We start from the raw sequence: 17,468 nt of genomic DNA, 5'->3' as shown, positions 1-17,468 counted from the left end.
GTATTTACTGTAGCAACACATTGTCAAATCATAGACTAACTAGGCTTAATAGATTCGTCTCGCCGTTTAGCCTCCGCTTATATAATGGATTTTGTAAATAGTCTACGTTTAATACTCCTAATTAGTATCTAAACATTCGATGTGACGGGTGCTTAAAAATAAGCAACCGAACCAAACTAGGCCTTAGAAATCCGCCAATCCACATGTGGTGTGTGAACAAGGAAAGTTGTGTACCATAGTCGGTAGCTAGGTATGGATAGGGGGGCATAGAGCACATATGATGAGCTACAACAATAGTTGTAGAGCCTAGCATAGCTAGGTTAAGAGATAATTGAGCATGCCATGACGATTATTAAAAAAATTCTGATGAATATTGCAGGGGTTGGACTTCTAAATTTTTATAATAAATACAATAAATAAAGCTTCTTCTCTCATCTAAATGACGCAGGCCTCAACTCTGAATAGGAGTATCGGACGCACTGTCAGTGTCTGCTACCGAACGTTTTCTCTATCTCTGTTTCTTCTTCTTCTTCTTCTTTTTTCGCGCTGGAGAGTTTATAGTGAGATGGGCCGTACGTTAATCATCGAGTCTCCAGGAAGAGGTTGGGCCGACGACTGCTCGCGCGGAGGGGAACAGACACGGCCCTCCAAGGCCCCGTAGCCCAGTTGCCCTCTCGTCTCGTCCAGTCGTCGTCACCACCGATGCGATCGTGCCGAATTGAAAAGCCAAAACTCGAAACGATCAGTAATCCGGCATGGAGAGAGTATGACACGCCGGATCACGTTCGACTCCAAACCGCTCACGATGGATCTGGATCGGAGTGGAGTGGTGTATGCGTGAAGGAAAGACACGTGGGTCGATGGTGACGCCATGAGAAGAATGTCCCTGTGCCCGGCCCCGCCTTGCAGGCTTCAAGGTACAGTGCATGTCCCTGATCAGCATCGCGTTTAGCACGATGTCGCTACTGTACCTGCGGATGCAGGGCAGGGGCAGCATTCCATGGAATAGGAACCCTCTCACATTCCTTACCGTACGCGCAGAGGTGACAGTTGATGGTTGACTCTCTGACACCCAGCGACCCCACCTGCAGGGAGAGAGGAGAGACGCCCACCCACAGCCGAACGCAAGTGTAATCGTCGGCACCTTCGCCGTCGCAGTCGCTACTTGGACGATGGCCAAGCTACGGCGCGGGGCTGACCACCCAGCACGGAGGCGCCGACAGGTTTACCGTGGCGTTTTTTACCGTCCCATCAGCCCCATCGGCATCGCCGTCGTAAAAGTCCGTGGCTTGGCGGTGGTGGTCTCGGACCCTCGACGTCGGCACCGAGGGACACGTACAGGTCGGCGCACCGCGCGGACCAGGAGCACCGAGCAGGCCGGGAAACCGCGTGGGATTTTTTTTTTTGGGGGGGGGGCGCGGCGGCGGCGGCTCCGCCTCTCCCGGCGTCGCGATCGTTGAACCGGTCGCGCGGGCTGGCGTGCGGTCCACTTCCGAGTGGGACGCGACCCCTCCCCCACCACCACACTTGGCACTTCACTTGCCCTCACTCGCCGATCGCCGTGGCCATCGCCCACTGCCATCGGCTCCGATCAATCATGCTATCGATCGCTGTGAACAAACGGCTGCCCTTTCTTTCTTTTTGCTTCTCTTTCAGCCCTCCCTCCTGTCCAACGACAAGGACGACGAGATTGCCTGTAGCGGTTTCAGGCGGCTGCAACCAATGCAAGTCTGAACGAGTGCATGCCATTGTAGGCTTGTAGCAGCCAGGCAGCCACTCCCGGGTCAACAGTCAACTGGGATCCTGCTGAAAATCTGGCCCTGCTGCGCTCTCTCTCCTCCGGCAAACCGCAAATACCAGATGGTGATTGCTACTGTAGACAGCATCATCATCCAATCAGCAGGAATCTTATCGTCTACTGACAACACTCCTGCACCGGTTTAACAATCCTGTTTCAGAATGTGCCGTTCGGCCACGGGGGCTTTCCCCGACGTGGACGCGCCACTAGCCACGGCCCCCTCCCGCCCGCCGTCATGCTCTGCCCCACATGCATGTCGCAAGTTGCAATGCCGACCGGCCGACCGCGCGATCAGTGGAAGAAGGCCCCGTCAATGGTTGCCAGAGCCGAGGCGATTGCTGGTCACTGGTCAGCCCAAAACCGCCGCCACCCTCCCGGGGGCGGCGCTCCCGGCCGGCACACGGCGCTGTTACCGGTCACCTCCGCTCTCTTCTCCGGCCGTGCGTTTTTCTTCTACCGCTCGCGGTCGCCCTATAGTCTAGAGCCTGTTCGCTTCAGCTTATTCGGTCGGCTTATCAGCCACCAAACAGTGTTTTCCTCTCACAACAAATCAGCCGTTTCGACTTTTCAGCCAGCTTATAAGCTGAAGCGAAGGTCCTTACAGTGACGGAGAACCCCCCCGGAAGAACAGAGCAGCTGTTTTTGGCGCGCCATACTATGTTGAACCAGTCAGCGCGCGCGAGCGATCGCCGCTGTCGCTGCTTCGTGTGGTCGGAATTGCCGTCGCATCCGACGAGACGGGCGAGGTCCCCCTGCCGGCGGTTGCTTTCTCCTCTCCCCCCCAATTTATCGAGAATTTTCTCCTCTTCCTTCTTTCGGTGCCCGCCGCGGCGTGTCGACGTTCGTAGCGACGACCTACTGCACGCACGACTCGAGGTTTTCATCATCAGCGTAGTAAATGAAGGGAAAAAAAACCGCGCCGTAATTCCTTTGGATTCACACACATGCTGTACGGCGGCTGCGATGGAGGTCGACGAGACGAACGAAGCCGGTCAGCGCCGGCACCGCAGGAGGTGGAAGACATCAAGCCGTGGATTCCGCGAGTCGGAGACATTCACACCCAATCAGAAAGATCGCTTCTTTCTTTCTTTTTTCCCAGAAAATAACACGGAGTGAGCAATCATGTCATTGGTCAGCACGATGTCATTGACCCGATGAGGCCGTAGGGGAGCCGGATGCTTGAAGCTTTTCTCTGCTCTGTAGGTTGCTGTCACTCTGATGAAGTGATGAGGCCGCGAGCCACACGCACCTCTGCTACCTGAAAACCGGTAGCGAAAAAGAAAACAAAGCTTTCCTCGGCAGCGGGAGAGCCCACTGGCGCACACCCCGGCGTTGATCAAGCCAGCGGCAGCAGCCAGCAGCAAGGGGGAGGGGGAAGCGACCCGGCAAGGGGGCAGGCAGGCCGCGGCCGGCCGCCGCGCCGCATGCGGCCACTGGGCGGCCGCGCCGTCGCTGTCGCCAGCGCCGTGACAGCTCGCGGACGGCAACTCGCCGAGCGCGGGGACAAGAGCTCCCCCCATCCATGAGGCAACCATGCTCGTGCTCATCAACAAATACCTCAGGAGCAAGAACGCCCCGGCGGGAGGAGGAGGAGGAGGAGGAGGAGGAGGAGGCGGAGACGAGATGGCGCCGGCGGCCTCCAACCGGGAGCACCGAGACCGAGACCGCGACCGCGACCTCTACCTGTGCCTGCCCGGCTGCGTGCCGGTGCGCGCCAAGCGGGGGAGCACCACGGCGGCGTCGGCGGCGACGGTAACCACCACGACGAGGACGTCGCGGCACAACTTCGTCAAGGCCGCGGCGTCGGGCCTGCTCGCGGGGGCGCAGTTCACCAACCACGAGTCGCTCCCGCCGCTGCCCGACGCCTACGCCGAGTTCGCCGCCGCGTTCCCGCTGTACGGCGCGCTGGCGCGGGCCGACGCCATCCGGGACGAGGAGTACCCGCACCTCGACCGCCACGTGTGCCTCGACTACACCGGCATCAACCTCTTCTCCCACGCGCAGATGAACTCGTCCCTGCCGTCCACCTCCGCTCCGCCGGCATCGGCGGCGTCCGTCGCGTGGCAGCCTCCCTTCTTCGACATCGCGTACAAGTCGGCGAGCCTGCGGGCACAGGTGCAATGCGGGGACGCCGCGACGGGGGTCGGCGCCGCCGTGACGAGGCGCATCATGGCGTCACTCAAGATCCCCGAGGACGAGTACGCCATGGTGTGCACGGCGAACCGGACCACCGCGTTCCGGCTCCTGGCTGAGTCCTACTCGTTCCAGCCCGGAAAGCAGCTGCTCCCCGTGTACGACTACGAGAGCGAGGCCGTGGCCGCCATGGCCGACAGCGCGCGCCGCCGTGGCGCGGAGGTCACGCCGGCGAGCTTCGCCTGGCCGAGCATGCGGATCCACGGCGCCGACCTCCGCAAGAAGCTGTGCCGCGGCCGGCGGCGCGGCGGCGGGCGCGGGCTCTTCGTGTTCCCTCTGGCTTCCCGCATGACGGGCGCCAGGTACCCGTACCTGTGGATGAGCGCGGCGCAGGAGCAGGGGTGGCACGTGGCTCTGGACGCCTGCGCGCTCGGCACCAAGGACCTCGACACGCTCGGGCTCTCCCTCATCCGCCCGGACTTCATCGTCTGCAACTTCTTCAAGGTGTTCGGCGAGAACCCCTCCGGCTTCGCGGGACTCTTCGTCAAGAGGTCCACCGGCCTCGCCGCGCTCGAGCGCTCCGTCATCGCGCGCAGCATCGGCATCGTCAGCATCGTGCCCGCCCGACGCTGGTCGCTCCACGACGGCTACTCCACCGAGCTCGAGCACTCGCGCAGCTTCCCCAAGCTCGCCGACCCGCCGCCGCCGCTGGACGACGCCGACGTCGAGACCACCAGCTCCTTCTCCGGCCCGCTCAGCTCCACCGCCATCACCCGCAGCATGACCATGCAGCCCGACGACGCCGCGGAGATCAGCGAGGAGAACGGCTTCCTCTACCAGGAGGAGCCGGGAGCACAGAACGGCGGCGGCCATGGAGCAGAGCAGCCGGCGAAGGAGGAGGAAGAGAGTGCCATGATAGAGGTGGAGTGCCGGGGGCTGGACCACGCGGACGCGCTGGGGCTGATCGCCATCGGCAACCGGCTGCGGTGCATCAGCAACTGGCTGGTGGTAGCGCTGCAGAAGCTGCGGCACCCGCACGCCGAGGGCGGCGGCCACCAGCTAGTGAGGCTGTACGGCCCGCGGGTCAAGTTCGACCGGGGCCCGTCGCTGGCCTTAAACGTGTTCGACTGGAAGGGCGAGCGGGTGGCGCCACCGCTGGTGCAGAAGCTCGCCGACCGCCACGGCATCTCCCTCACCTGCGGATTCCTGCGCAACATCTGGTTCTCCGACAAGTACGACGCCGACAGGGCCGCCGTCCTCGAGCACATCGGCGACGACGGCGGCGCGGTCCCGGTCACGCCAGGGAAGAGGAGGAAGGACGCCGCCGGCGACGTGGGGATCCTCGTGGTGAACGCGTCGCTGGGGTTCCTGAGCAACTTCGAGGACGCCTACAGGCTGTGGGCGTTCGTGGCCAAGTTCTTGGACGCCGACTTCGTGGAGAAGGAGAGGTGGAGGTACACCGCGCTCAACCAGAGGACGGTCGAGGTGTAGTAGCGCAGATTGCAGCCGCAGCTTCAGCTCAGCTTGGCGCATTGGTACAGTTTCAGTTCACTGTAAAGCAGCATTCTTTTGGGATCAGCTCGGCAGTGTCAGTGTGTGTGCCGTGCTCTTCCTTTCAGCCATTCTTTCAGTGTAAACTGTAAGATGTATAGTGTAGAGTTTGCTTTCCAAATAAAAATATCTAGAATATGGGTTCATAAGTTCCGGTCAAGCACAACCGAATAACAAAGATAAAGAGCAGAGGAACCAGGGGGCTAGGACCAGGGTGAATAGTTTCAGAGAATAATCATTTACAGGATGGCTAAACTGGGAATTCTGAACATAATACATCAAACTGAACAGCAGTTACAGTTAATAATGCCAACGATCTAGCAACATTATTTTGTTATATGTTTTCGCCACTATAAGCCATTTGCTATGCCATTGTTGACCTTGATTTTCCCCCCAACAATGTCATCGGACGCCTTCTTGTCATAGAACCTCCTATACATGGAATCGACTTTTGTAAGGTAGAATGTACCAGGTAGCAACAGGCTTATGTCTTTGCTTGTCTCAAAATCTTTTGCTCCATAACGGTGTTCCATCAGCTTCAGTGTGTCGACGAACTTCTCAGGTGATGTCTAGTTACAAACAAGTGATCAAGTTAGACAGCTTAGCAAAAAAAAAAAAGGTGAAAAGGGAACTTCTCAGGTGATCAAATCAATTTTAGGGACAAGTTTGCTCATATAACTCGTTTTCATTATAGCATTAAGAGACATGATGAGCCAAAGCACGGCTGATGCAGTTAGTGTCCCTGTATTTGTGTACAAATTCTTCAAAACCCCAGCAGGGTTTGTTGGTCAAATTCACAGTTAGCTTTAAAATTTCTTTCTATTTTTCAGCAATCTTTTCTTGGAATATAGGAAAATTATGTAAGCACGCGATGTTTCCCTCCTCTGTTTTGGTACCTGGTGTTGTGGTCAAGAAACATCTAAAAATATTTGGTCAGTTCCTGTGAGCAATTAGCTAGAAGCTATAGTACTAACATGCCCAAGTGATTCACTCTGAAATGAATTTCGAAGCCCTATAGGCCTCCAAGATACCATATGCGTTAATAGTTTGATCCATGATAATGCAATACATGATGAGTTCCTATCCTTTTCAACAAGACAATATCTAGTATCAGACCGAGTGAAGAATTAAGGGATGGAAGACCATACCACATATCTTGACTCGAGCTTTGCTGTAACATCAAGCACATATGCAATGTTTGCTAGGCTGAAGGGATGCTGGCCCTCATGTGATCTCAATGAGAACAATGTAGATGTCAAGCCACTGCCATAAGAGAACATGATGATTCGTTGGCCAGCCTGCACAAGAAATAAAATTAGCTGTGCCTAGAATTGACAAGTACACAAAGGCATGCACTAAAACATGAGACTCATTAGACTGCCAGACTGGTGTGCTTATTGTAGATTACAGATGCCAATGCTGCATACAGAGATGCAGTATACATGTTACGATTTGTTTTGGAAGCAAAGTTGATGGTTGAACTTTGATGTCATACAAATGCTTTGATACTTGTTGAGAGGCCTGAAAGTTTGGTAGAATTAGTTTAGTGCTTACTGCTTACATCAATTAAGCTTTAAGAGTTATTTCACTCCAAATAAGAAAGAACCTTTTCCAGGTCACGGCTTTGGTAACTTTCTTGACTAGACAAATTTGTAAAGGTAGAAGCTTCTCTTTAGCATCGTTATCAACTGAGATAGTGTCGAAGAAAGAAAACAAAACAGATAAGAGACTTTATCTGGGGACTAAAAGTGTTAAATAAAAAAGGGTAACTTGTAGCCCCAAAAATGGGAGGTCTTAGAGAACTCCAGAACATGATTTGGCTGACAGACCAAAATGCAACACATTAAGTAGGAAAATGATTGCAATTTAAGCGTGAGAACAAAATGGACCTGCAGTTGCGCATGAAATCATTGAAGAAAAGTCGACCGAAACTCTTCTGCACAAGCTGCAGTAATAAAAGGAAATTGTGAAGAACAAGTCAGCTACAAAATATTTGGTAGTCTTTGAGCAAGTGTTAAGTCACCGTACCTTATTATATGGAGAATGAAACACACAATAATCTGCATCGGATATTGAGAATTGCTGTCCCACTAGCTTTTCATACCTGATTTCACAGCCACAATGCGTGAATAGGATGTTACTGATGATCAAAATATTAATGATGGCAGCAATCTTACTTGGTACAAAATCGTCTATAACATGAATCCAGAGCCATCAGGTAGCATGTTTGAGATAGCTTTCCATCAACAACCTAGTCAAGTCCAAAAAAATAAGCAACGGAATGTCGAAAGTCTATAGTCTGATAAATGAATAACCAAAAGTAATGTTTTTTTATTTAGAGAAGCCCCAATTAGCATGCCAAAGTAAGCATTTATATGAGAGCCAAAAAGGCAGAATCCTTACCGGGTATTCACTAGCAAGATCTGGCTTGTAGAAATCGTAAGCATGAGCCATGTGAGAAGCTCTATATTTTCTTTCAAGAGAGATAGGAGCGTCTGGACCAATAAGCACTGCAATAGCAGCAGCACCCCCTGTAGGATGAGCTGGTCCTTCCGCATAAAACCTGAACATAAATAATTGCATAAGACAGTTGAGTGCTAAATGTTGCACTGGGACAAAATGGATATAACGAAAACATTGACAACTAGGTGATTTAGGGTGACAAACTGCGCTATCTGTGCAAACGACAAGGCCATAACGTCCATCCCATGATTTACTCTCCACCCAATTCAGACAGTTTAACAGGGCAGCTGTTCCACCATAGCATGCGTTGCTCGAGTCAACTCCTTCAATGTCAGTATTACCACTTTCCTGTATTTGTATTTGGTAACAAATGTTGACAATGACAAATTATTAGGTGAAACTGAAATAGAGCTAGTAAAATGATGAAATGTCACTTTGCAACTTTGGGTTAGGTGGAGTCTGTTTTCTTTTCTCTTTTGGGTAATTGGGTCTCAGGGGACAAACCTCGAAAATTTGCATCAGCCATGTTTTGATGGACTTGCTTTTGTCTATCACTGTCTCGCTGCCAACCTCCAAGCGGCCAATTAGCTTAGGATCAACGTTGTACTTTTGCAGCAACGACGCGACAACTGTCAAGCTGAGAGAATTTCTCTTCATTTCCATTTTGCATAACAGCCAGAGCGCTACATGAAGAACATAGGACTTTGCGATAATCGCTTGCTAGTTTGTAGTACTCCTTGCGAGGACTAATTCCAACAAAAGAGGGGAATCGAAAGTTACGAATATTACCTCATAGAGATTACATCTTCCACATCACTGCAGAAAGCCATGCAATCTTGGCCAAGCCCAATTGTTTACTTCCCCGTGCTGACTCCATCATGAGCCTCCAGCGCTTCCTGCAGTCATCGACTAAATGCGTCAGCGCTAACGATCATGGTGCATGAACCAACCCCTCCTCCTAACGCCGCATCGATTTCAGTCCTTAATTAACGCGCTTGCTGAAGGGGACGAAACATCAGGCCTGGCCGCGTGTGCAACATCTGACGTGATAGATGCAGCGGGTGCATCGGACTCGAGTTCCTCTTATAGAAATCAGAACACTTCACCATCGCTAATGATCTGCGCGCACACGATTTGTAAGAATTTCCACTTGCGAACCACCTCCTCAAACCAAAAACTATTTCATCAGTCGAGCCTAAAACCCCTCGAAGCAGTAACTCCCCCCAAAAGGGTCACGATCACGAGTAGTTCCCAGGAAAATTCGCACCGCTCTGATCTCCGCATTCGGATGCTCGGAGACTGCCATGCGCCGCAGCATCGCATATTCGCATCACAGGAGACAGAGCGCGCGGGGACCAGCGAATCGATGTGCGGTGAGGACGGGCGGCTCACCTGGTGGACGCAGGGTGGGAGGGAAGCAGATGTCCATGGCGAGGATGCCGACGTCCTTGCGCTCCTCCATCCCGTCGATCGAGGGCTTCCTCCTTCCCCTGCCGACTGCCGCCGCGGCTAGACTCGATCCCTCGACGCTTCTCGGCTCTCGCACGCGACGTCGTGACGCCTTGGTGGTGGTGGTGGTGGTGTGTGGGGTTGTGACTGCGTGCGCTCTCAGACTTGGGTAATTGCAGTAATTGGGTTCTCGGTTCTCCACTTGTCCAGCCTCCTCTTGTCCCGTCTCGTGGAACCGGTCTTTGGGATTTTGCATCGCCCTTATAGTAAATGTTGGGGAGAAAAACTCACTAGTTGGTTTGCTTGATGAATTGGTTAGGCACATCTACGAATACAGGTACCGTTTTGGATGAACAATAACACAACTAAGATATTTGTTACTCCATCCGTATTAAATTGCAGGTTATTTTGATTTTTCTAAGTTAAACATATGTCAGAAAGTTAAAACAACTTAAAATTTGGGACGGAGGGAGTAGAAGTTTAGACACTAGGTAAATATAAAACAACGTAATTTTGCATTTTGCTGCTGTTGATTTCAAGGTATTGTGTACATTTGCGAGTGGGAATAGCGTGCACCAGCATCCTTTTAGTGCATCGCTCTTGATCTTGGAGGATATTGCAAGTTTGCAACACGTGAGCGGACAATGCCAAGAGATGTGTCAGTTTGATATCCACTGCACCACTGCCGAACACTAACTATTTTGCTAACATTTGACACAACAATAATAGTGTGTGTTTATGCAATTTGGGACAAATACAAAACTTTGGCATTATGACATGGCATTAGGCCCAACTACACCGATATGAAGCCCGCTACAAAACTTTGGCACTATGACATGGCATTAGGCCAACTTGCAAATTTTTTGATAGGTTTCTGTCCCTTAATTAAGCTTTAGTTTTCTTTTGATAAGGTTCGTTCATACTTCGGAGAGACTTCTCTCATACGAGGGCGGTTTTTTCTATGCATGGTGGTGTGTTGCCACTCATGTAGTGTAGGACACGTGACTAACGACGTGGAAACACTTGATCATAAATGATGTAGAGCCAGGGAAATGTACTAATACGATCGTCAAGCTAGCAACTTCAGCCATCTGATCCCGCTTTGAGATTCAGATTTTAAAAAGAGTTGATAGGGATAAGATATTTCTTTAGCCATCATACGATTGGCTTTGAGATAAAGAACTTCAAACAAAAAATGATGATATTAACACTAATCCCATACTCGTTTTCCCATTAGAGGGAGAAAGCAATGTTTTTGGTACTTTCACAAAATAATGTCTTCATCCAATAGTGAGCAATCTGGAATAAGATGAAAAAATAGATTGATTTCTAAGTATTTGTGCAGGTTCCATCTTAATCCAAAAATATTTTGGTTTCTTTACCTTTTTTTCTTATCCAGGAACAAATTTAATGTGAAAAAACCCAATCAAAATTCATCCAAAACGCATACAAACAACAGGCAATGATGAAACAAACTATTCGACTTGAAATTGGGTGTCTCACCGGCAGTGCCAACGTCAACTGAGGTGTCGCTGGCGCAAGTTTGGTCTTTCCCAAGCGCATGACATGGCAATGTAGGTGGACCAAACGGCGGGTGATGCACTCTTTGGCCTGATGTTAGGCAAGAAAACAAATAAATCTCCGCCGTTAGCATGCAACTAGGTGAGCGCATGCCCCCTGCTTACAAGGAATTTTCTCTTTCCACCTTTAATATTTTGTTTTCTATTTTTCATCTTGAGGAATCTCTAAGCTTCATACATACTACTTAGTGATGAACACTAACTCAAAGTTATACCGTTGCAATACATCTTTTACATAGTCGCAATAAGTTATGCACAGTAGTCTTTTAAGAACTACCCTAAATTAAAGCAAGCAAAAAAAACCATGCACATGCTACGGAGTAAACCTAGATAACTTGACCAATATACTTCCATGATAGGAGCTTGCTACCTACGCTCAAAAAACCGAGAATAAACCCCACGGAAACCTACAGAAAAACCATAACCTTTTGAAAAGACAATTCACTTCATGATCATAAACACATGCATATTCACTCAACGTACAGTTGAGGTATGGATGAACTATCCCAAAGGTTGCACAAGCATACTTCATTTTTAGTTGGACCATCGAGGCACGCGGTCTCCACTCATATCCACTGCGCAGTGGACCCCCTCACGCTATCTCTGGACGAATGGGCCCCGATCTCGGTTACCGGCAGGTGGTCCCCACTTTTCGCGTTGGATCCAGCTGGGCCAATCCGGGGCCCAGCGCACCCCGTGGGTCCCGCTGCGGATCCCCTGCTCCCGCCCGCGCGCAGAGTCCCATACACGCTACACGGACCGTAACCTCCACTCATCCCGCGACGCGTGTCACAGGATAGCCCGGTCCCGCCTGTCCCGCCGCCGATGGGCCCCTGCACCACCACCACAGCCCCCACTTACCCCGTGCCGGGGCCACCTGTCATTAAAAGTCCCCACGCTATTTTTTTTATAATCTCCACCGCTGGTCCAACCTGTCAGAAAGGCTTTGGAGTAGCTGGGAGGTCCCGAGTCAGGCACGGATGCGAATCTTGAGGCCATGCCCATGCTAATTGCTTGCCCTAATCCGGATGGCCGATCCCATAATACACCTTAATTATTCATGAATGCGTTGCAAATTTGACCGGCATGCGCGCCGGGGCCCGCGCGTCAGGAAGCTGGGGGCAAGCGACAACGCGCCCTGGGCCGTCGGATGCGCGCCGGGCGCGCAGATTAATGCGGCGGGCCCCTGTACAGGTCAGCAGTGGCCCCACGCCGCGACCCGGTGGGGCGGTGGCCCCGGGCGTCATGGTCCCACCGCCAAGTGACACCGCCCGATAAATCTAGCTCTCTCTCTCTCGCCCGACGCGCAGGCAGCGAGCCAAGTAAACCGTCCGAGGCGAGCCCCACCACCTCCGCGTTCACACGCGGGGAGGAGAGGGACGAGCCGAGCCTTGCGAGCGATTACAAGAGCGCAATCCAATCTCTCTCTCTGTCCCCTCCCACTCTCTCTCGTTTCGATTCGCGCCATGGAGGCGCAGGCGCAGGACAGGGCGGAGGAGGGGGAGGCCGCGCGGCAGCAGCATGTGGTGGGGGCCGCGACGGCGGCGGCGGCGGCGGGGATGGCGATGGGCGCGATCCCCATGCACGGGTTCATGGTGCCCAAGCCGGAGCCGGTGGAGTACTTCGGCGGGATGGCAGTGGTGCGGGGCAAGCCGCCGCCGCGGAACCGCGACCGGCACACCAAGGTGGAGGGCCGCGGGCGGCGGATCCGCATGCCGGCGGCGTGCGCGGCCAGGATCTTCCAGCTGACGCGGGAGCTAGGGCACAAGTCGGACGGCGAGACCATCCGGTGGCTGCTGCAGCAGTCGGAGCCCGCCATCATCGCCGCCACCGGCACCGGCACGGTCCCGGCGATCGCCACCACCGTCGACGGCGTCCTCCGCATCCCCACGCAGTCCTCCTCCTCCTCCAGCCCCTCGTCCCTCGCCATGGTCGACGGCGAGGAGTCCTCCGCCAACAAGCGCCGCAGGAAGCTGCAGCCCACGCGCGCCGCGGCGGGCGCGTCCCCGCTCGCCACCGCGGCGCCCGCGGCATACTACCCCGTCATCGCCGACCCGCTCCTGCAGGGCACCGGCGGGGCGGCGGCCATCTCCGTCCCGAGCGGCCTCGCCCCCATCACCGCCTCTGGCGCGCCCCAGGGGCTCGTCCCGGTGTTCGCGGTCCCGGCCGCCGGCAGCCCCGGCGGCGGAGGCGGCGCCGGGAGCCGCATGATCCCGCAGGCCACTGCCGTGTGGATGGTCCCCCAGCCCGGCGCCACGGCGGGGGGCGCGGCCACCCAGCCGACCCAGTTCTGGGCCATCCAGTCCGCGCCGCAGCTCATCAACATCGGCGGCGCGCAGACCGCCGCCGTGTTCCCGACGGCGGTGAACGTCGCCGACTTCCAGCAGCAGCAAGTCTCCAGCATGTCCCACAACAGCAACTCGGAGCAGCAGCACCAGCTGCACCTGCAGCACCCGGGGTCCGGTTCCCACGACCAGCACCGCGGTGGCAGCGGCCGGAACAACGTCGACCACCCGGAGGAGGACGAGGACGACGACGACGAGGAGCCGGTGTCCGACTCCAGCCCGGAGGAGTAAACACGGCGGCGGCGGGCGGCGTGCGCGCCCAGAAAGTCCAACCCCAAAGCTTAGGTTCCTTTCCCTCTAATTTAAAATCACCGTTCCTTTTTCTCCCCTTTCGCAATCCTCCTTATGATGAACTAGTAATTACGCGGCCGTGTGAGTGTGCTTTCCGTCCGTCGTAGGCTCGCTCAGTGACCCAGTGTTAGTGGTAGAGAGAAGAAGAAGATGAAAGAGGTAGAAGACGCAGGCAGCATTTAATGTAATATGCAAACGAAAGGAGCAGCTGATTATCAAGTTAATTAACGACCTTTCCCTAATTTTAATTTATAACCGAGATGAGAATCTCTCTGTGTTTTCGCCGTGTCGCCATTTTTGCTCTGGTCTGTGGAGCCGAGGTGCACGGAGAAGGGAGGTGAGGGAAGGGAGGCGAGGCGGAGCGGCGAGCACGTGCGTACGTGGGGGCAAAATTTAACGCACACGGCCGGAGGAGGGTGGGGCCGGTTGCTTTCCTTTGGGGTCGGCGGTGGGGCCGGGAGCGGGTGGTGGTTTGGGGGGTGCGGTGGTGGGGGCCCGGGCGCGCGCAAGCAAAGTGGTGTGGTGGTGGGTCAAAGCGCGCGCCCTCGCGGACCGTGCGCTGCCGCCTCTTCTCCCTCCCTCCTCTCGCAGCCTCGCAGGCAGAGAGAGGGGATGGCGCGCCGGCTTGGGGGGTGTGGGTCATGGGTGGGGACAGCCAGCCAGCCGGGCACGGGCTGCCCGTCACGTGACTGGTGGCGCGGGGCCCCGCCGCGTGGTGGGGGCCTGCGCGGCGGTAGGCGTGGGTGGGGTCCCCTCCTGGACCTGGCCCCGCCCCCCGCTCGCGGCGCGGCTGGTGGGCACCGGCCCCGACACGTGTCGTGGGGCTGGTGGTGGGGTCTGGGCCCGCGCGCCGTGCCGTGCCGTGCCATTCCCGGCGTCCCGCTCCCCTCTCTCTCCGCGCGGTGGGGACCGCCGGACCGGTGGGGCCGAGGACGCGGGTCCCGCGAATATCCGCACGCTGGATTCCAAATCCAAATCCAAATCCAAATCCAGTTACTACTACGGTACGGTGTCGATCGCCCGTTACAGGTTTGTGCACGAGGAGTTCTCCTGTGTTTCAGTACCGTTACTTGCAGATCAGGCATCGATAAGGGTGATGAGGTTACCGGACACCGGTCAGAGGGAAGGAAAGGCGTTGGCATTTGGCAGCCGGCATGCTCGTGGTGGCGCCGCGCTTTCCGTTCAAAGCCTAGTACTCGCTGCTGGCGATGCGAGTAGGAGTTGAGCCACGAGCTCGCCACTAGCGATGCGAGAGCCAAAGCGGGGCCTGGCTGGCTGTTGGATTTTGCTCGTGCGCCGCCCCGGATGCTTCCTTCCCCCTTCCCTCCTCCCGTCGCATCGCGTTGCCTGCCTGCCTGCCTTTTGGGTGCTGTTTCTGGGCAGCATGCGGAACGATGAGGTGCTTGTGCGGGCACAGTTCCGTCTCGGGTTTCGTGGGCGCCCGTGTGTCCCCCAAATCATTTCGGCCGTGCGCTCCCCTCTGCTCCTCCGTTGGCGCCGTTGCGGAGCTTGCGGCGGCGCGGCAAGCTGACCACCGGCAACATGGCGACGGGCGATGGCTGGTTTGGGGTATTTGATACATGGATTAATTTTTAATTCGGATCAGATCGAATGTAAACGTGAACTAATTATAAAACTAATTGCATTATAAGTCGTGGTTAGTTCATGATTTGACCATGTGATGCTACATAATACATTTACTGTAGCATCACATGGTCAAATCATGAACTAATTAGGCTTAATAGATTCGTCTTGCGAATTAACTTTCATTTATGCAATTGATTTTATAATCAACCTATATTTAATACTTCTAATTAGTATCTAAACATTCAATGTGACAGGGACTAAACTTTAGTCTCGTGAACCAAATATTTAATACTTCTAATTAGTATCTAAACATTCGATGTGACAGTGACTAAACTTTAATCCATGAACCAAACAGATCCTTAGTCATGAATGATAAGCACGTGACAGGCTCTTTGTACGGGTTCTGTGCACGTGACCGTACTGCTCTGCCCGTCTACCGGATCATGTTAGGGCCTGGGAGGTCCTAATTCCATATATTTCTCTTTTATAAAACCAGTTTCTATACATTGTGAGATTGATTCCATATGGAATTAGACCAGATTCCATGTAATGCTCCCTCCATTCCAAATTACTATTCGTTTTGATTTTTCTAGATACATAACTTTTGCTACGTATCTATACATACATACATCTAGATCCATATTAAAAGTTTCGTATCTAGAAAATTCAAAATGAATAGTAATTTAGGATGGAGAGAGTATAATATGGGGAGAGTGGGAGAGAGAAGAGAGGGAGGGCGGGATGTGGGTCCTATTTATAAATTCAACCACCATTTACACATATATGTGAAATCAAATTATTTTGGGCCGTATCTATAGAATCGGAGGAGGTATTATACATCGGAGATGCCTTAATGCTCTGGTGACCGGTAGTGGTAGGGTACCACGTTTCCAAGATCCGGGGGTACATTCTTTTCTGCACCTGCACATCAAGGAAGTTACGACACTATCTTCAGTAGTCAGTACCTTGACTCAAGGCTTCGCCGTACACACACGCCGTACAGTATCTTGAAAGCTGGTACTAGTAGCAGGCGCATGCATTGCATCCGCACGGGGATGGCCGGCCGGCAGCATACGGGTCTGCGGCGCAACTTGCAACCGATAGCTTGTGCTCGCAGATAAAAGCAAACGTGCGGATTCGGAGAATGGCCATTGCCGCTTCCGTTGCCAAGGAAGGAAGAATCCGCTCCTCCCCATGCCCAGGAGAAAGTAAACATGGTGCCCCCTGAAACTGTACGCATCTTGTTAATGCCGTTCAGGTTCAGAGATGCAGACAGGTCTCATCTCCTTACGAACCTCTGAATTTGTCGTGTACTACCGACCCTCACCGTTTGCCCGTAAATGCACCCCTGTTTGCCTGGTCGAAATTGGTGGAAGCGTTGAACCTTCTCAAACCGCTCTTCGTGGTTTTATAGAGGTGGAAACAGCCTCCACCGGGGCTTACAAGTCACGCATGCAACAAGCTGGCTGATATCTCTAACTACTCTATCCAAACTAACTTGACAGCTCTAGGTTGTTGCGATACATGATGGAAAGCTGTATATGTTTGACACTCTTCCTTAATCACAACTTATCTAAGTTAAGATTGCGCCTAAAGCTTTCTAACTGTCGTACCGGAAGAGGCTTCGTAAATCTATCTGCTACTTAATCTTTTGTATATACAAATTGAATCTGCAGCAATCCTTGAACAACCCTCTCTCGAACAAAATGAAAGTCCACTTCTATATGTTTTGTTCTAGCATGGAAGACAGGGTTAGCTGAAAGATATGTTGCACCAATATTATCACACCATAGCCTTGCTATTTTCGGCGCAGACACTCCAAGTTCTTTCAACAATGTTTGTACCCACATGATTTCAGCGGTTGCATTCGCCATTGACTTATACTCTGCTTCAGTGCTTGATCTAGAAACCATGGCTTGCTTGCATGCACTCCAGGAGATAAGATTTGAACCTAAGAACACAGCAAATTCACCAGTTGACCTTCTATCATCAGCACAACTGTAACAACTCTACCTAAATTAAGTGCTTTAACTCTAAACCAGTGAGAAATCCCTAAGTTAAAAAGTGAATGACCTTATAAACCTAAGAAGCTCTCTTTTGGAGTTTGTTTTAAAGCTTGAAATTCTTTATACAAACTTAAGTTTCTGCCCAAATAAGAGTTTCAAAACTTTTAATTTCCAACAACTTTGTTAAAGGCACCTTGTCTAATTCGAAGTGGGAGGGAGTCAAAAACAGCAACCAAAGCCGGTTTTCCCTACAGGACCCTGAAAA

At 53.1% G+C, this 17,468-nt stretch overlaps 3 protein-coding genes across 5 annotated transcripts; 2 read left to right on the top strand and 1 right to left on the bottom strand.

Moving 5' to 3' along the window:
- The first annotated feature begins 2,784 nt into the window (after positions 1 to 2,784).
- LOC117860995 (uncharacterized) lies at positions 2,785 to 5,631 on the top strand. Its single transcript, XM_034744444.2, has one exon. The coding sequence runs from the start codon at positions 3,332 to 3,334 to the stop codon at positions 5,420 to 5,422; it is 2,091 nt and encodes a 696-aa protein (XP_034600335.2). The 5' UTR covers positions 2,785 to 3,331; the 3' UTR covers positions 5,423 to 5,631.
- A 55-nt stretch (positions 5,632 to 5,686) lies between these two features.
- On the bottom strand, positions 5,687 to 9,603 carry LOC117860997 (hydroxymethylglutaryl-CoA synthase). Of its 3 annotated transcripts, XM_072294399.1 has the most exons (10): positions 9,338 to 9,601; positions 8,735 to 8,841; positions 8,450 to 8,582; positions 8,150 to 8,293; positions 7,886 to 8,045; positions 7,660 to 7,733; positions 7,511 to 7,586; positions 7,372 to 7,427; positions 6,631 to 6,780; positions 5,687 to 6,051 (listed from the first exon to the last, which is right to left on the bottom strand). In XM_072294399.1, exons 4-9 carry the CDS (start codon positions 8,185 to 8,187, stop codon positions 6,738 to 6,740), a joined length of 447 nt encoding a protein of 148 aa, XP_072150500.1. In that variant the 5' UTR covers positions 8,188 to 8,293; positions 8,450 to 8,582; positions 8,735 to 8,841; positions 9,338 to 9,601; the 3' UTR covers positions 5,687 to 6,051; positions 6,631 to 6,737. The 3 variants fall into 3 exon arrangements, with proteins under 3 accessions (XP_072150500.1, XP_034600337.1, XP_034600336.1); XM_034744446.2 differs by having other exon boundaries at positions 7,886 to 8,293; positions 8,450 to 8,628; positions 9,338 to 9,603; XM_034744445.2 differs by having other exon boundaries at positions 7,886 to 8,293; positions 9,338 to 9,602.
- A 2,686-nt stretch (positions 9,604 to 12,289) lies between these two features.
- Positions 12,290 to 13,852, top strand: LOC117859594 (transcription factor PCF2). Its single transcript, XM_034742733.2, has one exon. It carries the CDS (start codon positions 12,441 to 12,443, stop codon positions 13,548 to 13,550), a length of 1,110 nt encoding a protein of 369 aa, XP_034598624.1. The 5' UTR covers positions 12,290 to 12,440; the 3' UTR covers positions 13,551 to 13,852.
- The last annotated feature ends 3,616 nt before the right edge of the window (positions 13,853 to 17,468 follow it).

Source organism: Setaria viridis, chromosome 6, assembly GCF_005286985.2.
Source record: "Setaria viridis chromosome 6, Setaria_viridis_v4.0, whole genome shotgun sequence".
NCBI classification, from domain to species: Eukaryota; Viridiplantae; Streptophyta; class Magnoliopsida; order Poales; family Poaceae; genus Setaria; species Setaria viridis.
Note: the sequence above shows the minus strand (reverse complement) of the source record. Positions and strands in the feature narration are given on the sequence as shown.